The sequence below is a fragment of the Esox lucius genome, chromosome 2, assembly GCF_011004845.1.
Source record: "Esox lucius isolate fEsoLuc1 chromosome 2, fEsoLuc1.pri, whole genome shotgun sequence".
In the NCBI taxonomy this organism is placed as follows: domain Eukaryota; kingdom Metazoa; phylum Chordata; class Actinopteri; order Esociformes; family Esocidae; genus Esox; species Esox lucius.
In genome coordinates this window covers 32,903,572-32,927,500 of record NC_047570.1, presented here as the reverse complement: position 1 = coordinate 32,927,500, position 23,929 = coordinate 32,903,572, and the positions used below count along the sequence as shown (strand labels likewise).

General features: G+C 45.4%; 1 protein-coding gene across 1 annotated transcript in view; it reads left to right on the top strand.

The window, feature by feature from the left end:
• map2k5 (mitogen-activated protein kinase kinase 5) overlaps positions 1–23,929 on the top strand; it is a 62,765-nt gene that overhangs the window by 11,742 nt on the left and 27,094 nt on the right. Inside the window, exons 6-17 of the mRNA XM_029124793.2 lie at positions 2,387–2,454; positions 2,592–2,640; positions 4,239–4,303; positions 13,035–13,074; positions 14,526–14,594; positions 15,107–15,188; positions 15,500–15,561; positions 16,468–16,516; positions 17,707–17,780; positions 19,047–19,097; positions 19,966–20,037; positions 21,640–21,669. Coding sequence (XP_028980626.2) covers positions 2,387–2,454; positions 2,592–2,640; positions 4,239–4,303; positions 13,035–13,074; positions 14,526–14,594; positions 15,107–15,188; positions 15,500–15,561; positions 16,468–16,516; positions 17,707–17,780; positions 19,047–19,097; positions 19,966–20,037; positions 21,640–21,669 — 711 coding nt within the window. The remainder of the gene's footprint in view (positions 1–2,386; positions 2,455–2,591; positions 2,641–4,238; positions 4,304–13,034; positions 13,075–14,525; positions 14,595–15,106; positions 15,189–15,499; positions 15,562–16,467; positions 16,517–17,706; positions 17,781–19,046; positions 19,098–19,965; positions 20,038–21,639; positions 21,670–23,929) is intronic.

The window sequence follows — 23,929 nt, the reverse complement described above, 5'->3', positions numbered from 1 at the left end:
CTGTGTCCTCCATAATCATTGTCACGCTAGGTCAATATAAACAAAAAAGGCTGTGTGAAAAAAATATTTTTGTTTGTCTTCTTACACTCATGAAATCATATGTATCTGAACTTTGAGTGAAAATTGTTTCAGAAAGAAAAAAGCAAATAATCTAGAAATAATGATTTTATTCAAAAACATGTGTGCCATGTATATTCTAATTAAGATTTGAACTTTTGTCTGAGTTTCTGGTAAGTGGTTGTCCATGACATTCTATTTCACTGGGGTATAAATATTGGTTGACACTAGGGGTGAAACGGTACATGTATTTTTATTGAACTGTTAGGTACAGGGTCCAAGGTACACGGTTCGGTACGCACTGCAAACCGAACAATACGTTAATCATATATTATAGCTAGGAGATATATATATTATATTGTAAAACCATAATTTTATTGCATAAACCAATGGCATATAAATTTACGTCGGGAAAATATATCCACATGGTAAAAGTTGTCTTAAAAAAAGAAAAGAAAGTTGTTTCATCATGTATGCATCTCCGCTCATTAGTTATTTCATTCCAGCAAGAATGGAGCTGAGAGACCATCATAACAGACATTTTCTTATGAAGGAATTAGCAGTTAGCTGAATGCAAATGAACAACATGACAAGCACTGGCAAGCCAAAACTAGAAGACGCCCCAGTATTATTTAGGTCTGCCGTCTGGGAACATTTTGGTTTCCCTGCAAACTATAACTGCAGTTGCCAATGGGTGGTGGATAAAACCTCAACAAAAATGTAGTCTCTGTTCATTGACAATAGCCTATTCGAGTGGCAATAGAAGTAAAATGACCACTAATTTATTTATTGTTATTCATGGAAAATAGAAAATAAATGTTTTCAGGTACAAATTATCATTTTTTTTCTTCTTTGGATGTTACGTGTTTCAAGTGGTCCTGTTTTGTTTAAGGCACTGTGACCTAATGTTGAGATATGCTGCTGGACTTTTCACTGTTATTGAAGTTCTGATTTAAATTAAAAAGAAATCTTTTTATTAGGCAGGCACTGCTGTTTTTTGATGTCCCTTTGTCTCAATATGCTCCTGGGAATTCAAGCTAGCCATGTTTACTATTAGAATAAATGGAAAAGCTAAATACAAATAACATATTTCTCAGGCATTTATTTCGATGTATTGAAACCATACTGAACCGTGACACAGCTGTACCATATCGTACTGAACCATGAGTTTTGTGAACCGTTTCACCAACCCCCACCCCCCCCAAATAAAAACAAATCACTCAGTTGCTGTGAATGAGTGGCAACGAAAATATTCAAAGGTCACAGTTTTGCAGGTGTTGATTATAGCTTGAAGTCTCAAAACCTACAATTGAACACCATCTCCATGCCCACAAGTTATTTGGAAGGCTTGCAAGAAGAAATCCCCTGATTGTAGCCACTCTCATAAGATTAACATTGAGCATTTTTGCAACAAACACCAGAGGGGGTTTTGGCATAAACAGAGCTATGGTCATGCAGAAAAGAACCTAATAACCACTGTGAAGTGTCGTGCCGGAAATTGTTTTACTTCCAAAGGCCCAGCAATAACTAGGTGATATTAGGCCCACACCTGTGTGCCAGGCTCACTATTTCAAAAACAATGGAGATGGAGAACTTGCTTTAAGAGAATGATTGAGCGCCATAAGGACTGTGGCACTTTGGAATCGCTTTGGTTTCGGCATAGTTGTATTTCTGTAAGGGCACACTACACCTTTTCAAATACCAGAATGCCACTTTGTCCACAAAGAAATGCTGTGTCTGAAGTGGGACTACCGTCCATCACTAGGCCATCTGAACGTTACTAATGCCCTACTTTTTATTGAAGTGTCTGAAAGTTCATCAGTTGTCACTGTAAACATGTTACTGTAGTGGCCCAGTATGTCTGAAAATGGTATTGGAGTGAAACGGTTGAAATAATATCATCCAAAATATCTCAATATTTAACTATCCATTTCTCTCCCCTTATTCTATCCATCACAGGATCAGACATATTGCCTTGTTCTCTCTAACCCACATCCTCTCACTTTTGTCGGCGGGAGTTTGGGTCACTTTGGTCTAAATTCAGGAGTTTAAATCCAAAGAACTGCCCCCCCCCTCCTCCTTTTGCTCCTGGCCTGCCCTCTGTTTGTCCCCCGTCCCTATTTCTCACCCGTTTACTCACTCTTTGTCTCCAGCTCCATGTTCTGCTCCTCTTCCTCCCCTTTGTGGTCCGTTACCCTGCGGTCTGATCTGAGACAGTGTGTTGTGTTTAGTCAGTCAGGGGCGAGGGAGGGGGTGGGGGGGGTGCCTTTCTGCCGCCCCCCCCCCTCCCCGCCGGCCTTGTCCACTAACGGTCTCTGTTTGGGCGCAGGTGAACACAAGACCCGGCCTGTCCAATGACCATGGCCCTGCCGCTGCAGACAGTGTGCCCAGCAACAGGTGAGGACCCCTGGGGTGTCTGGCAGGGCCGGGGGGGGGGTGGTGGTGGTGGTGGTGGTGGGGGGGTTAACATCCTGCCTGTGCTCTGTGCCCGTTGTCTCCCCCTGAGTCCATGTGTTGTTCGTTTCCTGTTCCAGTCTAAAGAAGTCCTCTGCTGAGCTAAAGAAGATTTTGACCAATGGACAGGTACGCCATTTCTCCCCTCTCTGAACTGAACACGCATGTGCGTGCAAGCACACACACACACACACACGTGTCCCCACTAGGCGCTGTCCTTTGGGCCCAGGCCTGCACCCTATTAGCTCCTATTGACGAGAACTTGTCCCTACAAGTGACAGGCTCCTCATTGATTTCCTCTGAATGCTGCTCACTTTCCTTTTCTCCTCGAGCCCTGGGTGACATCTTTATCCTGACCGACTGGATGGATATTCATTGTCCCAGTGCCGCTCTGTCGCTCCGGCCACACACACACACACACACACACACACACACACTTGCATAAGGCCTCGCGAGTGTGTCAAGGAGACAATTAAGCTCAGCCACTTCCCTCGTGTCACCTGTAACACCCTCCCCTGACCTCTTCTCTCTGACACCTGCCAATTAAAACCCCCCCCCCCCCCCCAGTATAACCTAATCAATGGTCCTGAATTGGAGGAGGTAGCGGATGGGGGACATATTTAACCCTGTGTGTAGCCCCGCGTGCTCCGGTCAAAATGAACCCTGACAGCCTGGCATTGACTCGGCATCAGGCCGGAGTCGCCCACGCAAACAAGCGTCTGTCCACGCGGTTGGCCTATTGACAACCTGCCACCTGGCAGCCCGGACCGCAGCCCCACACCCTGGGCAGGCCTATCCATCTGATACAGGTTATGGGATCTAAATATTCATCCGATAGCTGTCACAGGCTTGAAATGGGAACATTGTCGGGGGGGGGGGGGGGGGTGCCATTGATGAAGTGACAAGAGGCATGCCAGTCAAAACAGTGTGTCTTTATTTGGCCACGGGCCTCAGGGAAAGGCCTGAGATGGGCTTTAACCCATTAACTACCTCCCAGCAGAATCCTGTTTAACCAGGATGGCTTGGGTTCGTGAGGTGTGAGTTCTGTTGTGCAGATGAGAGGGGAGTTTATGAAATGTTAGACATTACTGGGGCTTTTTCTGGGGGGGGTGGGGTGGGGTTGGGGGGGGTTTGAAGGTTGTCACAAAGCTAATGGAAATAGATATTTTCACGCTGGCGGTTTGTGCCATTGTCTGTAGCTGTATTCCATGGGGTATTGAATATTTGAGAGTAAATGCAGAGTGTGTGTGTGTGTGTGTTTGGGGATTTGCACCATTGCACACACACTGTCCCTCCTCACCTCGCCATAATTCCGACAGGAGTTAAGTTTTTCCCCAGCCTCCGCTCGATGTCACGCAGGGCCACATTATATTAGCCTGTTCTGACACCTTTTATCAACACAGAAGTGAAACGACGACAGCAAACAAACCGTCATTAAACTCTCCATCACGCCGCCCCCACACACGCCATTGTCCTTTTATAAATTGGACAGCAAATGTTGTATTGATCTCTTTCTCCATCTCAGGCTCTCCCCCGCTCCCTCCCTCGCTCCCCCTCTGCGGCGCTGAACTTGGGTTGACCTGAATGTCCGTCTTGTTGTTTATGACCTCCAGTAACACACGCTCCCTCCCTCTCTCTGTGCCACTTTCTGCGTCTCTCTTGGTGTCTCGATCTTCCCAATGGCATCTCCGATCCGTTCATATTTTTCTCTCTTTGTTTTTCCATAGATAAATGCTCAAGATATACAGTACCAGGAGCAACTGGGTCACGGTAATGGAGGGACAGTTTACAAGTAAGTGTCTGGCCCAGTCCAAAACAGACACCTAAGCCCTTACACCCTATCTCCTTATGGAGATCTGACACTATTTGATTGGTATAAGTAACGTGGCGTACATTACACCTTAGCCTATCCAAGAGCAAGTGGGAGCTGTTATCAGGTTGCGGGCGCCTGTAAGAAGCCTCTGAGATCTCCAAAAGTGCACCAAGGTTTGGACCTGTGTCTCAGTTTGGGTTTGGCCCTTTGCCCTTGTTTTCTGGAACTGGATTCCAACTTTGTTAGGGAACAATGGGGATGTTTTCGAAAGCAGAACAATGGTTGCAGCAGGTTTTCATGGAAGGCTCGAAGACCCATTGCAGCTGTCCAAACCCTCCCGTCCTAAATTGTGAAACAGTCATGTCCGCTTGGTTACCGCAGAAATCGCCGCGAAATGGGAAGTCTAAACAAGCTGCAGGTGGCGGAGCGATGGTGTGGTTTTACTTAATGCCGGTTCCACCTTTTACCGCTACCTGTTCAGTACAGACAACCTGGTGTGTATGCTGTTTTGTGTAACCTCTGCTGTCTGACTTCTCTACAGTGGAGATGTACCCCCTTACACACAGTCTGTGTGCTGTCCCCAGACTTTCATAACAACTTCTTCCCAGGGAAGCCCGTTTCACTCACAACCTTCCCTCTCGCAATGTCCGTCTCTCCCTCTGCCTGTAAATCTCTGTTGTCCCTCTGAAATCCATCAGGCGGGTTAGTGTCTGGGGCGAGAGTGGCGTTTCTATTAATTTATTTATTTTTTACGATGTGAAGGTTGCCAAACGTATGTGGTATTGATCTGGTATGAGAGTGATTGCCCCATTGCACCGCGCCACGTGTTACCTGGATAGCTCAATGTCTTCCCAAATCACAGGCTGATGTATGGTCGTCTCACACTGTGACAGGGTGGCATTTGGGTCGTCACACTCAGGTCCTTCTCCCCCCTTTTGAGTCTCCCTCTCTTCTATTTTTCCACCCCCTCCTCATTTTTCGACTCGCTATTATTGAAGTATTTTATTGAGATAGAAGTATTGATCACTTCACAGGCTAACCTTGACTTGATAGAGAGGCTGTCGGTCTGTTGCCTCCGAGAGCCGACTGTAAATTTAACTCGGAACAAATCCAGTTCATTTCTTTCACAGGCTTGTTCGGGCTTGTTTTTTCAGGAATGTTTTCTTTACGGCCCTTTTTGCAGTTTTATCGCGGCAATGTTGTTTCATTAACGGCCTATCTCTCATAGTTGAGGGAGAACCAGACCGGCTGCACGCTCAGCTCGGGAAATTGTTCCGCTGGGCTGAGGAAAGCCGATATTGCAACCTCCCGACAACTTCTCAGTCAATTGAGCTCAGCAGAAAATCCATACGCTTCTGCGCCAGATTTTTTATGGTCGGGAGAAAAACTGCTGATGTTATTTTTTTTTTCTCGTGCCTTTCCAATTGTTCATGTTTGCTCTGGTATTGTTTTGTTTCATGTTTTGTGGGAACATGCAAACAAGGCGGCGCTCTGGAGATTGGCGTCAGGCTGCGTTTCTCATGTCAATGTTTGCATGTATGGAGTTCGTCCCTATCTGGGTGGTAGCTTTGCTATGAGCAGTTGTCGCACTAAATTGCGATGTGCAGTAGTTTAAAGCTGGCATTCATGAAACTGACACGTCTGGAATATACAACATATTATGTTCCAGTTGCAAACTGGTTGTTTCAGCCGACATACTTGTTAATGGGCAGACAAATGTAGAGCTTAAAATGTTTTGTCAAGGTGGAGAGAGGGGTGATCACGACTGATGCTGCCCTGAAGCGCCGGGCTGCATGATATGACGCACGTAATGTATTTAGGATAATAGGAGTTTCATCGTTACTTGACTGGCTTAACATAATTACTGTACAGCTAGTGGCCTACATTCGAGCATCTGTACAGGTTGAATTGGCTCAACGTCGAGGCTAACCCAACTCCCTGGACCAGAGCTAGCTTAACAAGGTTGTGCGTGTAACTAGGCCGGAATCAAAAACACAACTTAACATTTTTGTTTTTAATTTTTCCAAAGTATGATAAGTAGAACATCCGTTTCTCTGCCTATTATTACGCTAGAAAACGAGCAGACAGACGCGTTATTAACCATATAAAAAGCACAATTTACTGTTATGTTTCGGGGAAAGTAGATAGCTAGCTTTACATGTTCTGTTTCTCTTCCTAAGAATGATAGATTTTTCTGACTTCGGTTCCTAAATAGCTTTCATGCCCTGTTCACAGCAAATATGTTCCAGCATTTTTTGGAAATCAAGTTTCCCCCATCATCCAGTTTCAACCAATCACAGAATAATAGTTAATTCAAGCACATTTTCATCAGCACTTTTTCATTACTAATTGGAAAAAATCATTGCATGTTGCCCTGCAAAGTTGACAAAGCAAAAACAAAAAAAAAAATTCTGTCATGACTGTGCCATAATAAATATGCCTTGTTGAACAATTTCTCCCTATTCCATCACCAGAGATTTACTTGGCAAAAGCCTACCTGCAGCAATTAGAAGTTACGCGCCAGCTTACACCCACACTGTATAATGATTCCATCCAACACCAGACCTACATACAGGTGACCTCCAGGGTTTTACTTGATCTCTAACTAATTTGATTGGCAGAAGTAGCAGTCCTTGTTCCACAGTTGTTTACTTGTTTATCAGGGGCCCGTTGTCCTCCCGCTGTTTCCTAAGAGACAAGGACAATGTAGCTAAGCTTATCCAATCAGCCGCTTAATGTGGTTCCCTGGGGAGATATGAGGAAGTACAGTTGCAGCCTAGGGGGCAGAGCTCACCCTGTAGGAATGGCCTCGCTCTGTCTCTGCCCTCTGGTTTCTCTGTCACATCGTGAACACATATGCACCTACACCGCAGACACACATTGGTGTCTCCTGTGCTCACAGGGTTTGGGTTTAGTGAGCTGTGGTCAGATGTTGTATTTTCATGCAGCACAGCAAACACATCTCTATAAAATATTTAATTAATATTCAGACCTCTTTACATTTTCCAAATGTTCTTGTGTTTTAGATTTTTATTTTTTTTATAATTGGTTAAATATATTTTTTGGTCTACACAGAATACCGCATAATGCAAAAGCAACTTTCTGAAAATTTATTGAAAACGAACCAGACACTTGGCAATGGCACTCCTAGTTGAGCTCAGATGCATCCTGTGTCCTTTTATAATCCTTGAGATGTCTGTAAAATGTGATTGGAGGCCCCCTGTGGCAAATTTAGGCAAGAAGGGCCTTGGTCAGGGAGTGACCAAGAATCCAGTGGTCACTCTAACAGAGCTTCAGTGTTTCTTTGAAAAACAACAATCTCTGAAGCACTCCCGTCCTGAATGAAAAGGGCTGCACGATATGGACAAAAAAATCATACTGCAATATCTTTATTTATTTTTTTGCTATTCATTGCGATTGGCGATACAATAAACAGTAATTAACATGTCCTTTTGATGTGGTTTGGCGCACGCCTTTGGCTAAATATTTTGTGATTGGCTCTGTTATTTCTTTGTGTCTCGATGTGCTCTTCTCATATGGTGTTATGCAGGCAAAAGAAGGGATATGTGTGGTGTGACTGTACCTGTGCCTCAGCTCCTCCAAGATAAAAATATTGAGTAAAATATTCTAAGTAATGTATTGTTGAAAGTATTTTGTTTGAACATGTAAACCGAAGAAATACAGACAATACGCTTTTGGGAATGTTTACAAGTTCAATTAATGGATAGATAAGTAGGCTACAGCTTAAAATGCAAATGTTGGTAATTTTGTTAGGACATTCTCTTTAGTGTAATATGGGCTATTTTTTCCACACTGTATATGCCTTAGGCCTACAGTATCTCACAAAAGTGAGTACACCCCTCACATTTTTGCAAATATTTGATTATATCTTTTTATGTGACCACACTGAAGAAATGACACTTTGCTTCAATGTAAAGTAGTGAGTGTACAGCTTGTATAACAGTGTAAATTTGCTGTCCCCTCAAAATAACACAACACACAGTCATTAATGTCTAAACCGCTGGCAAGTACACCCAAAATTGGGTCCAATTAGCCATTTTCCCTCCCCGGTGTCGTTAGTGTTACAAGGTCTCAGGTGTAAATGGGGAGCACTTCATGGCAAAGAACTCTCTGATGATCTGGAGAAAAAAAAAGTTGCTCCACATAAAGTTGGCCTTGGCTATAAGAAGATTGCCAAGACCCTGAAACTGAGCTGCAGCACGGTGGGCAAGACCATACAGCGGTTTAACAGAACAGGTTCCACTCAGAACAGGCCTCGCCATGGTCGACCAAAGAAGTTGAGTGCACGTGTTCAGCGTCAGCCTTTCAGTGCTTAGACCATACGCCGCACACTGCATCAAATTGGTCTGCATGCACAAGAAAGCCCGCAAACAGTTTGCTGAAGACAAGCAGACTAAGGACATGGATTACTGGAACCATGTCCAAGCATTGCTCCAGACCTAAACCCTACTGAGCATCTGTGGGGCATCCTCAAACGGAGGATGTCGTCATGGAGGAGTGGAAGAGGACTCCAGTGGCAACCTTTGAAGCTCTGGTGAACTCCTTGACCAAGAGGGTTAAGGCAGTGCTGGAAAATAATGGTGACCACACAAAATATTGACACTTTGGGCCCAATTTTGGGTGTACTCACTTTTGTTGTGACCACACAAAATATTGACACTTTGGGCCCAATTTTGGGTGTACTCACTTTTGTTGCCAGCGGTTTAGACATTAATGACTGTGTGTTGTGTTATTTTGAGGGGACAGCAAATGTACACTTATACAAGCTGTACACTCACTACTTTACATTGTAGCAAAGTGTCATTTCTTCAGTGTTGTCACATGAGAAGATATAATCAAATATTTGCACAAATGTGAGGGGTGTACTCACTTTTGTGAGATACTGTGTGTATATATATGTATATGTGTATATGTATATGTGTATATGTGTATATGTATATGTATGTATGTATATGTATATATATATAACATTCATCTGCCTTTTATGTCCAGTCACAATCTGTTTTCTCTTCATGTTTGTCTGTCCATCTCTCTTTTTTCTGTCCATTCTGCATGCAAATCACAAACCTAGAGTTGTGTCCAAAGATGTAATTGTGTTGTGAACGGACAATATTTAAAGTATGTCCGCTGTTACTCGCTCTGCGAATATATGTTAGAACACAAGCGCCCTCAGCGTTCCTCATATTTTCCTCGTCCTATGTCACCTCTAGCCTAAACACTTTTGGTTAATGTAAAACACAACCATTTTGACCGTCAAACATGCACAATAGTCTGTCGTCCTCACACCCCCCAAACCAGTGAGGCATCTGGGGTGTAACTTTAAATTGCTTTCTTTAAAAAAAATAATTTGGTCCGACTCTGTTGGGCTTTGTGTCCTGCAGTGGTGTTATTACATGTCAGGGTATAAAGTGTTGATAACCCAGTGACATACATAGTGTGTACACACGCTAACACCCACACACACGCTAACACCCACACACACGCTAACACCCACACACACGCTAACACCCACACACACGCTAACACCCACACACACGCTAACACCCACACACAAGCTAACACCCACACACACGCTAACACCCACACACACGCTAACACCCACACACACGCTAACACCCACACACACGCTAACACCCACACACACGCTAACACCCACACACACGCTAACACCCACACACACACTTACACACATCTTCACAAGGAACCCCTGTGCATCCTGTTGTTTAAGCTGAATTGAATTGTCCTCTAAAGGAAGCCATTCTCCCTCTCGTTCTTCTCCCCACTGGCCGGGCTTATATTAAGCTTATCTAGTGTGAATAGCTCCACTTAAGTCTTTCCACCTTTTAACCTTTCACCCTGTTTATGACCTGCGGCCATTTAGACTCAATTGGATGTTGGTGACACCTTGGCTATCCTCAGTGTCACCGTGACCCAGTGATCCATCAATGTTGTCCCTTGTTTTTTTCTTTTCTTCTTTTATTACATTCCACTATCCCTCTCTATCGGACTCTATATCCCTCTGCCCCTACCTCTCTCTCTCTCTGTCTCTCTCTCTCTCTCTTTATCTCTTTCTCCCTCGCTCCTTCCCATCTGGGGCCTGTCCTGTCCTAAGAGGTTATAAATAACTAGCATAGGACAGGCGTCCGTGTCGTGCCTGATGGACCTGCGCAATTAGAACAAGCACATTTACATGCAGTTACATCCACTTAGGCACAGACCGGGCCTGTCCTGAAGGCCCCCAGCCTGTTTTCTCTTATTGATTTTTCCCATTGATTTAGGCATGTAGTGCTGGAACATTCTCCCTGTTAATTTGTTAGTTGGTTACTATAAGTTAAGCTGCGGGCCATAAAGTAGGGTTGAAATGTGCTGGCTATTTAGCAGCTGATCACGTCAACGTTTATTTAACCTTTTTCCCCCCCTCTGTCTGTTCTCAGAGCACCCCCCCCCACCCCCCCGTCCTTTGTGCTTTTCCTTCTCTCCCACATCGCTTCCTCTGCTTATAATGGTCCCTTTGCTGACGAGGAGACTGAAACCCATGACAAGCAATGGATATATCCTCAGTTTACATTCATCGGAGTAGCTGTGTTGGCTATTTACCTAGCTCCTCTTGACATATCTGTTAAATTAAAAAAAGACTTAATCTTGGTTGGGGTTTTTAGTCGTATGTTCTTACCTGCTGGTCTCTGTCTTTATTGAAGGGACAGGTTAGTCTCTTTGGGCAGATGAGCTTCTCTGTCTGGTCGGGCCGTCTCAGGTTAGGGTGTCCGGCTATGGCCTGCCACCCCCTGTAAACCAACCCCTCCGGCCTCGAGCGTCCGCCCGGGATCCAGGGATGCGTTAGGGAGCCAGCCAGCCCCATGAATACTGCATGGAGGGGCTTTTATTACACCAGGGTCTGGAGTGTAAATAAGATCCAGGCAATGGGGCACGTTTACCGGGGTCAGAGCGGAGGGACGAGGGGCGGGGGGCGGGGGTAACCTTGCCCCCGGGTCCCCTAGTCGCCCGGGCCTGTCACGGTAACTCATCTGGAGAGGATTGGCCCTGGGGGGTCAAGGATGGTGGATCCGCCGGGCAAAGCACCCTGGGTTTGCAGGTTGTGTGGAGGATTGAGGCTGGAGTTGGACATCCCCCTCCAAGCCATGACCATGGTGCCGTGCTGTTGTCGGGTGGAGGAAAACTGGCAGAACGCGAGCCTGCTAAAAAGTCTATTAATCGTGACAAGGCATCAGGATGTGTCGTCTGACAGAAGCCTGGTCCTCAGTGTGTCCGGGCGTATTCATGCGATGCTGAGCGTGTTTAACATGTTAAAAGAGACGTTTTTTTGCTCTCGTCATTTGCTGCACTCGGAATCGCTGCGTTCGGTATTTAACATCTCTGTCTCTTTGCTCCTCTGTCAATTAACGTGTCGTAATTAAGAACCAGTAGTCATGCTTAATTGATATTGATTGTAGCTTGAAGGAAGAGTAAGATATCTAAATCAAAATGCAGAAGTAAGCCAAGCATGCACAGTGGTCTTTTACAGCCTGAAACGAATGGGCTCTTGGAAATAATCTCTCATGGACCAACTAAGAGGCTCCTAATTTGAATTCCTGAACAAATGAGACGCGATGTGAGTTCTGGTTTAAACAAGGTAACCTAGCGATGAAAGTGGGGTGTGTTTCTACCAATGGTGTGACGCTAGTGAACGCCTGCATGCATTCGGAAAGACCTAGACGTTGGCCGATATCTGACTGCTAAATCAGTCCGACGGAAGCCCACAACATGGTTAGGAAAAAAAGTCAGATCCAAATCAAAAACGTTCCATCGGCTCCAGTCGACCGGACTGACCGCGGCGGAACGGGAGGGCTTGCCTGATGTTGGTTCCTACTGGTGGGGCATCGGTAGACCAGCCAGATTTGTCGCTTAACAGGGAAGATAATTAAAGGCCAGTCTAAAGGTGTCTGGGCCGGTTGAAACAACCCCACCCCCCCACCCCAGTCTGCAGCACATTAATCACGCACCTCGTTCGGAGTGCGTTTGCTCCGGCCTGGCCACATCGGTGTCGCCTATACCGACCTAACTGCTGAGGTGGTCTGTGTGATGCCCTCTGGCCTCTCAAGGCCCCTCATGGCCGGCAGCTGTTCCACGAGGACGAGGGGATTGGATGTTGAGATGTCAGCCGTTGTCGTCGGTTTGGTAAGCCGACCCTCTTGGCCCGTAACAGAACCCAACAGAGGGCATTAAGGAGTTACATAATTAAATGGTGTTGGCCGGCCGGCCCTCCGCGGCTGTTTGGCTTACCTGCCACCCGAAACCTGTCTGGGGAACGGGGACGATACGCGTCTGACCGGGCTCTGTGGTGACGCCAACCTGTTTTCTTGACCTATGACCTTTAATGATGGAAATTCTGTGGGACTGAGTTGTTGTGCCGGTTTGGACGCCACTGTTTTCTTTAAGATTACACACGTTTTCCATGTAATAACTTGTAAGCTGATTAAACAGTGTATGCCATTTCATGAGCCCAGACAGCATGTTTTTTTTCCCTCACATGTTCCCCCAAACCCATCTCCATACTCTGATGTCAGATATCTTAGTTATTATTCTTATGAATAAACATTTTATTTATGAATGCATTTTTTTATTTTTACTTTCATGAAGCTGATGGTTCACATTGTGTGGCTCTGCTAATTTTGCTTCTTCTCTCCCACAGAGCGTACCATCTCCTTGGCATGAGAGTGCTTGCAGTGAAGGTGAGGTCTTCCTTATGCATCTCCGTTGTTGCGGTCCCGCTGTCATTCCTTCATTAATCCACTCTGCTCTCCTGTCTTCCAAGTGGGCTGTAGTCTAAGGAAGTGGAATGGAAGGGATATGTAATGGGTAGAACCTCTGTTCACAAGGATCTACTCCCTTCCACTATTTAACCTGTAATCAATGATGTCGACCTCTGCAAGCGTAGCTAATCTTTGCTAATGCTAGCGATTAGCTAAGCTCATCGGTGAGATCAGATTTGCGTCCTTGGCGGTGCGCCTTTATCGTATGATACTCAGGCTATTCACAGAGATGGGTTGTCTTGGATTACCACCAAGCAAAAAAAAAATACATATTAACATTTAATCAAACCATTTAACCAAACATTTAAAAAAAAGTATTAAGTAAATTAAGTATTTCCCACTGCTCCGTGTATGTACGTGAGAGAGTTTCTGTTAGGCTTTTAGCCGGTAAAATGAAAGAGGAAACGATCAATGAAACTGTTGCCAATCAAAATGCCTGAGAGAAAAGTGTGACCAGGCAGAGTTGTCAGGAAAGTGAATGATTTATTTACCCATATAATTGGTTTGGCACATCCACGTGTCCACTTTTATCTGCAATATTAGCTTTTCCTAAAGGTATACATTATGTGTTGAATTTATTTTCTATATGTTGACGATGTCACGGGAAGAGTACTCCCATCTCATGGGGAAGTCTTGTAATGACACGGTCCTGAACGCAGTGATATAAGGACATTTCTATCATATAGTAGTAATAGTGCAATTATAGTGTTTCATATTTACCAGTATGTAGGAATTGTAGTTATGTTTTTTGATGACTGTAATTGCAGCCGGCAGGAATGGCAACTGGAGAGTAACCATCTGTCCTGTTGTTGTGTGCTCTTTGGAGTTTCAGGCTGGGTATCTTTGAAAGCAATTTGTGACAACTGCTGATGTAAAAAGGGCTTCATAAAATATGTTTGATTGATTGAGTAAATAAAGCAAACTACATATTACCTACTAACAATTTCTACATCGGTAGATTATCAATCGTCATTTTGTCAGAACAAAAATCAGCATGTTGCAGGCGTTGATATACGGTAGTAACAGGAAGAGCAAACACATGCGCCTGCTACAGTAAAACCATATTTTTAGACCGGAGTGGAGGCTCACTGTAGTTCTGTTTTAAAAATGTTTTATCACAACCACAGGCTAATTCAAACGTATTCTTATTATTTTACAACCTCACAGGCTAATTCATTTTCTCTTGATGAATTACCATGATTCTAAATGTGATTTCTGTCACTCTCTGCCCAGAGGGTGACATTTTTCAAATGTCTGACAAATTGAAATATTCACCCATTCTTGGCAGGAGACCTGGTGTGTGCGCGCAAATCATGTGTTTGCTCGTCTTTCAAAATGGTTCCACATTTGACCTGTGCTTGTCTCTGCAGGTCATTCCTCTGGACATCACTGTGGAGCTGCAGAAACAGATCATGTCAGAGTTAGAGATCCTCTACAAGGTCAGTCTTGACCACACCTAATGGAGATCCTAATAAATACCAAATACCCTCCCCAAAGTGCGTGCTTGTTTATACAACCTGCCTGAAACCGCTGATCAAACATTTTAATTGCTCTGAATCTGGTCAGAAATGTGTCCCACCTGCCCCTCATCTTGTAGTGAAATCTGTTCCCCAGCTAAAGCCACTCTTATCAGAGCTACACTGTTTAGTCTAAACTCTACTTCAGACCAGTAATGGAAGACGTTTTATCAGAGTGTATCTCATGTCTGCCATGCCAGGGATCGGTGACACACACACACACCCACACCCACACACACTCTCACAAAGGTGAGACACGTGATTGCTCATAAGTCGTTAAATGCCCCCTTAATAATTTAACCCAGACCTCTCCTTTTCTTTTCTAGAGTTGGTCTGAATTTGCGGTACTGAACCGCCCGCCAACATACAACAGCATGTGTTCATGTTAATGTGTGACTTTGTGAGCGTTTTAATTGTGTCTTTTTGTTTTGTAGTGTGATTCCCCCTACATTATAACATTCTACAGTGCCTTCTTTGTGGAGAACAGAATATCCATATGCACAGAGTTTATGGACGGTGAGTTTGGGGGGCTTTAGTCCCACCCGGAGGCCCATCGTGAAGGCCTCTGGGAACGTGAAGCCTCTTAGCACGATGTATCCATTCACACTGTCGTCACTGCCTGGTGCTTGTGGACATCTTTGCTAAAAGCTACAAGGGTGGTGGTGTTTGTGTGTGGGTGTTGGTGTTTTTTCGTTTCTTCAACCCAGTGATTTCTCAGTTATAAGTCATTGTGTATCCCTCGATGGACAACCTGTCAGCACGTGTCAATCAACACATAACTGTGTGTGTGTGTGTGTGTGTGTGTGTGTGTGTGCGTGCGCGTGCAGGTGGCTCTCTGGACGTCTACCGGAGGATTCCGGAGCACGTTCTGGGCAGGATCGCTGTGGCGGTGAGTGAACCTGTCTTTCGGCTCTCTAATCAACTTCCAACTACTGTTTGAAATGACTCGATCGCATTCTACACAGCGTCACTTGGTAACCAGGGAGACAGAGGATTGGGTAGCTTTGTAGGGATATTTAAGGTTCAACGTTCAGGTGTTCCATCCCTTTCAGAAAGTAAACAACTCAGTTGGCGTTTGATGAGTTTGCAAAGTTTTTATCTTTTTCCTTTTCTGCGTATGTGTACGACAGGTGTGAATCTCGCAATTAGCCTTTGTCGGTGAAAACAAGGCGAACTGACTGGCACTCTCATTCTCTCTCTCTCACACACACACACACACACACAAGAAAGTGTCAAAGCTTGGAGGAGCATTTGATAAGGGCCCTCATTCAGCCAATCGCCGATGTGTCCCCCTCTATTAAGCTCTCCCCTCTCTCCTTCCTTTGTTGTTGTCCATAATCAAACATTCATGGCTATGGTGTTTAGTCGTGTTAATTCAGATTTGCCGCTTTTCTCCCTCTCTCTCCGTCTCACTGTCAGAGCTGTTAATTATCGTTAGGACCGGCCCCCAGGAGGACAAGAGAGATGCCGCGTGCTCACACTCGTTATTTTTCAACAACAGAGCCATGTTCAAGTCCTATCTTTTGATAACGCCTGAAAGCAGTCGAGGTGGAAGATTTCTTTGTCACTTAACCCCTTTCTAGAAAAGATATGCAAGTGTTTGGTCTCTTTCCACTTGCTCTGATAACTTTAAAGTGTGAAGTAGCTGTTCAACTCTGTCTCTGTAGGAACTTGTGCAGCATTATAACATGATGATTCAGTAATAAATACATGTTTCTTGCTAGCGCGCTAGTGCTTTTCTGCAGAGGTTTTTCGTATCGTATTGCTGATCTCCAGTTGTCCCATCTGCTTGCAGGTAGTAAAAGGTCTCACTTATCTATGGAGCCTGAAGATTCTGCACAGAGGTAAGTGAAGGGATTGGTCAGAAGGCGGTGCAAATTGGCTCAGGATGGATGGGTGGGATTTCGGACAGGGCTGTCTTGTCACGCTCTAGCAAGTCGTTGTGGTAGAATGGGCCACCGCAAGCTCAATCATTGTGGTTGGCTGTGGATTGCACCCTCTGCGCAGTGCTTATGCCTAAGAATACTTCCTGGTTAAGCAAGAAGGGTGATAAGAAGCAGATTGCTTGGCAAGACGAGCATCAATCATTGACTCAGGCGAAACTGCTGTGGCACTGTTCTCGATGAGGCAAGGACATCATTGCGAATTGGTTGTTTAAAAATTATATATATGCACGCTTAATACAAATTCGCTAAAAAGCCTGTTAAACATTACCCCCCCCCCCGCCCCCACTACAATGTGTTGAATATGGTGTACTACATTAATGATTCAAGAGAATCCACCAAATGTACTCATTTGTCGGATTATAGATCTGTTTCGCTGCAATGGTCTGAACTTCTTCCTCTATTTTCGGTGACACTGTAGAACCTATTAGAAAGAGTCTTAGGCCATGAGATCTGTTTTTGGTTACTGATGCCTCACTTCTGTTCAGGCCACAGGTTTTCAAGGTGATTAAAGTCTGGAGACTATGATGACCGTTGCAAAATGTTGACTTCCTGTTCTATTAAGAAACTCTTTGTGGATGTTGATTTGTGCTTGGCCTCATTGTCTTGTTGGAACACCACTAGCACCTATGTTTTACCCTCCTGACAGTTCCAAGTGTTTTTCTTGTTTGGCAAAAACGTCTGTCGTAATTAGTAGAGTTCATGGCACTGTTTCTGTACCCATTGCTTGATTTACGAAGGTGAAATAACATTGCGAATTGGCAAATTTTTACACCCCAGTTAAACAGGATGCCGTGGTAGGTCACAATACAACTTCTCAAGACTGAGATTAACTTAAAGAAGTAGAGTGTTTAAATATATTGCATTTAGTTTGTTGGATTCATTTCAAAAGCCCTCTTTTTGAGGTAAAAAAAAAATCTATAAATGTTTTTTTTTTCTGAAAAAAGTTTCCCCATATTTTGTGCTCCTCTTTATCAAGGGTGCCAATGATCTTGTAGATGACAGGGTTTGTAAAATGGGATGTTCGTGATGCTGTTTACAGACCGCCGTGTTTTGCTGAAGTAGCATTTCTTACCCTCTTGTCTCTGTAGACGTGAAGCCTTCCAACATGCTGGTGAACACTCAAGGTCAAGTGAAGCTCTGTGACTTTGGAGTCAGCACGCAGGTAACCCCCCGCCCCCCCCCCCCGACGCCGCCACCGCGCATGTGTGTGTATTCTTTTTATGTGAGTGTGTGTAGTCGACCTGTCAATCTGTGTGTATTCGTTTGCTCCTCACGACAGCGGAGGCCCCTCGAGGGACAGCCTCTCACATGACCCCCCCCCACCACCATTGTTCTGCAGGCCTCCGAAGGAAAACATTCACTAGTTGTAATTACTACTCACACAGACACACACAGCGCCAACGCCTCATTGATATGCATTTGATTGACATGGCTTGAGTGTGGCTGGTAGACAATAGCTGAGGTGTTTGTGTTTCAGTGTGTGTTTTGTGTCATCACCCAGGGACAGCCCTCCCACCTCCCCCAGGGTGGACCCCTGAGAACAACTCCCCCCTACATACACACACACACGCGTGCGCACACTCACCCTATGCCACCCCCATGCCCCAATTTTAATTAATTTTCATCCTTTTCTCCTTAGAGATGCGAAACAATGTTGACCCCTGCACAGGCTTGAATGGCAGCTTTGACTGTCTCCCACACACACACACACACACACACACACACACTGGCTTGTAGGAAGGTCAGTGTTTCTCCGCGTCCTAGAGCAGGTCCCTCCCCTCCAACACGAGCCATCAGGGGACACACACTCAAACACTCATTATCCTAGCACTGTCACACACAGACGTCCCCTGGTTTCCCATGAGAGGGGTGAGAACAGACCAAAATAACACCCTGACATTTCAGTAGATTTGGGTATGTAAGTCAGGGACGGTTAGTGGATAGGAGAGGTGCTTACCGTAGGACACAGCCTCTTACCGTAGGACGCAGCCTCTTACCGTAGGACACAGCCTCTTACCGTAGGACGCAGCCTCTTACCGTAGGACACAGCCTCTTACCGTAGGACGCAGCCTCTTACCGTAGGACGCAGCCTCTTACCGTAGGACGCAGCCTCTTACCGTAGGACGCAGCCTCTTACCGTAGGACGCAGCCTCTTACCGTAGGACGCAGCCTCTTACCGTAGGACACAGCCTCTTACCGTAGGACGCAGCCTCTTACCGTAGGACGCAGCCTCTTACCGTAGGACGCAGCCTGCTACCATTGGCCTTCATTTTTAGCCATCACTATGGCTCTTCTGTCTACAGTGTTCTATGACAGAGCTGCATTTACTTGATGACAACCATGTCCTCAGGCAATTCTTGTTAGGAGAGAGAACCGATGTACCTGTTTATAGTTCATCAACGTTATCAATCCCCTCTTTCGTTTGCAGTTGGTGAACTCCATCGCCAAGACGTATGTTGGAACTAATGCATACATGGCGGTAAGTGAACCTATATGTTGGCGTTAACTGCATATCTTGCTAAACCTTGTGTTTTCGGGAGCCCATGTACAAGCCTGCTTTTCATGGGAAACGTTGGCAAGGTCTGTCATGTGACTCTTTAGCATTTACACATGCCACCGTTGAGAGCAAGGTGTAGTATAGGTCATGTCCTATCTGTGTTATAGTAAATACTTCAGTCTCCGCAGCCAGTTTATTAGGGATACCCTGTGTCATAACCTGGCTTTTAGACTGCCACAAACAAGAGTCCGCACACTGACGGAGAAAATAAAATAGTTAATTTAATAACTAACAAAGTGCAACACTGCGAAAGAAAAAAAACGAAACAGCGCTAGAGAGAGAGAGCCAGGAATGGGCACCAGAAGCTTCACCTGCCACCAATCTGCAAACAACGGAGACATACAGCACAGAGAAGGCCCAGGGCCATAACATCATTTATTACTGCTCCTGTCTGTTAGCTTGCACGATTCTTGCCATTCCTAAACCTCACTCATAGACAAGCTGATTTTTGCCCAGAGGGCTGCTTGACTGGATGTTTTTTGGTTTGTTTAACTAATCCCTGTAAACCCTCATGAACTGGCTAGTTTCTATCTCATGTCTAGTGGAGGACTGGCTATTCAACAGTGCATGGTTCCTTTGTAGGTTTCTTCCTTGTTTCCTACTTATAGAAAGCTTTTCCCTTCCGAAGTGCTTATGCGTCTTCATGACTTGCTCCTTGTGGATTTAGACTGGGTATCTGTACTGCACTTTGTGAACTGCTGATGTAAAAAGGGCTTTATGGAATAAATGGGATTGATTGAAGCAAACCACCATATTATACCCCACCTGACCCTGTATTTGTACCCTGCAGCCGGAGAGAATATCAGGGGAGCAGTACGGCATTCATTCAGACGTCTGGAGCGTGGGCATCTCCTTCATGGAGGTACCAAATAATCTTGTTTTTCACAATTCCCTGAGTGTATGGCATTTTCATGGATAAAAAAGAAAAACTTGCATTTATTGAAATATTCTCTAGATTTTTAATTTATTTTTTTTAAACAACCGACGTTAGAGAGAACGGCAGCACCCAGTGCATACCTTTTGAACCCGAACACCCAAATAGGTTTTGTCACTCCAAACTATTGAGTTGAATGCGCCGGTTCCCCGTTCTATGATTTCTTTGGTGTTCCCATTCATTCGCTGACTTGACAGGAAATAGGATTGACCCAGAGTCTCAATACCAGAGATGGCTCAGTCACCGACGACCCGCGTGTCTGTGTGCACACCTGTCTGTCTGTGACTGCAGATGGCGTGCGTACGCGTGTCTGTGTGCACACCTGTCTGTCTGTGACTGCAGATGGCGTGCGTACGCGTGTCTGTGTGCACACCTGTCTGTCTGTGACTGCAGATGGCGTGCGTACGTGTGTCTGTGTGCACACCTGTCTGTCTGTGACTGCAGATGGCGTGCGTACGTGTGTCTGTGTGCACACCTGTCTGTCTGTGACTGCAGATGGCGTGCGTACGTGTGTCTCAAGGGGCTTGTCAGAGAGCATCACAGGCTCCACTTTGGAATACATTTTAATTTTACTGATACATTTGGCTGGCCCCTGTCGTCCTCATTGACACACATTGATTTTCAATCCATTCTCATCGAGGACTCTGATTTCCGCAACTATAACAAACGCTTTGCCCCCTCTGGCCTTGGCACTGTTTGTCAATGCTGTTTAATATAATCGCCATTATCACCGTGACTGATGGGGCTGTGGAAAATAAAAGCCTGTCAAAATTATCGACACCATCTCCGCTTGATCAAGATTGAGTTTTTCATCCCCCGTTCGTCGTTTTGAACTGGAGAGAGGAATGGATGCCAGGGGAGTGTGCATTAGTCTAAATGAAACGGCTTAGCTCTTTGCTCGGCCGGGATTAACACGCCGTGGCCGGCGGTTGCCTCACGTTCACGGCCAGCGTGGCTCCCGTGCGTTGTGCCCACCCCAAGACCACCACGCCGCCCGACCTCATCAGAGTTAAACCCAGATGAAAGAGGCCACGCAAAGTGTATTGCCAAGTGCCAGGAGCAGGCTAGATACCTTTAAGGGACGTCGTTCATCACGTTCATCACCGCCTCTTTCGCCCCATCACTCCCTCTCTCCTGTTCTCTGCGGGGGGTGGGGGGGTGTTGTTGCAAGCGTTATTAACTAATAGCTGATGTTCTTTGAGGCTGGCTGTTCTTTGGGGTTGGGGAGGATGGGGGGTGGGGGGGGGGGGGTTGGTGGGGTGCCCTGAGCCTCTCAAAGACCAGCCTCGTTAATCTAAAACACGCCACAGCTGAGCTCCCTGCATGAGGAGATTAGACTGCCCGTGAACTCCCATTTCCATGCATGCTGGCCACTGTCCTGAAACACACGTCCATTCACCCCTCCTCTTTTTTATTTTTTTGCGGTAGGCATTTCATGATTGCCACAGTATTGTCGGTAACCCCGTTCCTTTTTACCACAGTATGTGTTGGTCTTCACCCTCATTCTTCTCTAATTTCCTCTTTCCACAGTTGGCACTGGGTGCGTTTCCCTATCCACAGGTGAGTCACTGTACAGCGGTCACTGCATACACCTGACATCATCTGTAGTTATGTGGCAGAATTACATAAAGCCTCAGGGTATTTCTGGCTCCCTTAGATCGGTTTGCGATATCGTGGGTTATCAGTTACTGCCGAATGCCTTCCTGTCCGTTATCCACATTGAACAGACCCCTGCTCCTACTACCCTGCTCAGTGTCAAGTGGAATTGCTGAGCTTCAGAATATGGCTGCCGAATCCCATCAGCTCCTGAATTAGGCTCTAAAGAGGGTTTTAGTCTGGTAATCCTCCTTTGAGATCTGAACTGGTTTGGTTCCTGTGACAGTCTGCTCGGCGGCCATCTTGGAAAGCCGTGAGCGTGGTGGCTTGGGTGGTTGTTTATTGACAAAGAAAATGGAGTGTTATGACTTGTCACTGGATTTAAAGGTCTTCTTACTTGATCAAGAGTGACCTTTCTGGCTACCTGGCTTTGTGGTCTGATCCACTGGGTGTGTTTGCCATCCCAGCGCTTCAGTGTGGAATTAGAATGAAGTGTCGTAGCCGACGAAACACACCACTTTAACTGGTTGATTTGTCGCCGTGGAGAATTGAGTTTTCATGTGTGAACATTATTTTTTAAATTATGTTTGATTTGTCCAGAGCGAGTGACAGTGCATTCATATTTATTTTATTTATTCAGATACAGATTCCTGGCTTTGCGGTTGTAGCTAGTTATGACCATTCCGTTTTCCCCTTAATGAATTGCTGTTAAGGTGTCCATTGTGAAAATGCTCTTCCTGTACATGTCCCAACAACCACGATAAATTCAATCTTAGTGTTAGAGAACCAGTTTCATTAAAGAAATCAGTGGGATTCATTTACCTCATCTTTTTATTTCTTATACACCACTTTAGAATACTGTTCTACTTTAAGGAAGCTTTCCAGCTCAACCATTTCAATTAAAGTGTTATGTGTTTATGTTCCAATCCACAAACAGTTGCTAAAACAAAACGTTTTGACATTCATGAAGAATATTAAGAAACAAATGTAAAACATTTAAATTGACTCCTCGTTTAACTTGTGACTCTGTCTGTCACACACGCAAACACACACACACACACACACGATTTTCAAGTTGTGGAGTGTAAACTCAATTGAGGTTGATAGAAGGGGACCAGTGAGCTGGAGTGCCAGTTCTATTAGTCCATGGTCTGCATTGTTGACCGCTCCCTCTCCCAGTGCTGATTAACCCAACAGGCATGCTGAGAACCAATCTAATGAACATTACTCAAGGCTACCGCGATCGCCGGCCTGTGGAGGGCCCGGGACACACATACGGCCGACGTTGGTTGGGGAGGGGGTTAAAAAAAAAAATCACGAAAGAAAACGCGTCTAAGATGCCGCGTGCAAGATGGTTGTGAGTATATTCAGCAAAGAAACAGTGTGTTTCCAGAAGAGGAATTGTCCTGGTGTGGTGTGTGTGTGTGTGTGTGTGGTTGTGGTTGTGTGTGTGCTTGTGTTCTCTCCCTGGATGTGTTCTTTGGGGCGGGGTTGCGATAAATGTCTTTAAGAGAATAATTAAGACGGCGTGAGCCATCTACCCAGTGATTAACGCCGAACCGAGTCACTTTGGTTAATACTCTTCCCGGAGACATGGAAAATACTAATGTTGTTCTGAGGCGGACAGCCATACGTGTTGGTGCCCTGTGCATTAGGTGTGCTCTGATGACGTACACAAGGACGTTGTCTCTGTAGGGCTGCGTGCGTGCGTGCGTGCGTGCGCTTGTGTGTCGCTGGCTGGCTGGCCTCGGGCATGTCTCATTTCGGAGTACTGTCACTCTCCTCTCCTGCAGCATCTATTAACACGGCCATTATCATGTTAATCGCCAATGTATGATTACATACACTAATGGATGCCTCACGGAATCACATGCGTACGCACGCACACACAAATGCGTGTATGGTTTTTGAATAAGAAGCGGAGAGATGTGGGATTGTGTGCTCTTGTGTTATTTACATATCCACCATTTTGTATGGGAGGAGGCATCATTCGGAAGGCCCTCTCTTCGCAGGCACAAGGCCTCTGGTGACCCTTGAGAATGCACAATACATCACATCTACAGCAAATTCCAAACTACAGTCAGTCTTTCCGCTGTAGTAACACCAGAATCTGATTAATACATTAGCCTAAATAACCAAATGTACCAAAAATAGGGTGGAAACTTGTTTGAGTTTTTTTGTTCCTTGCAAATAGAGCCACAGGCGTTGAGATGGAGCGTTGAAT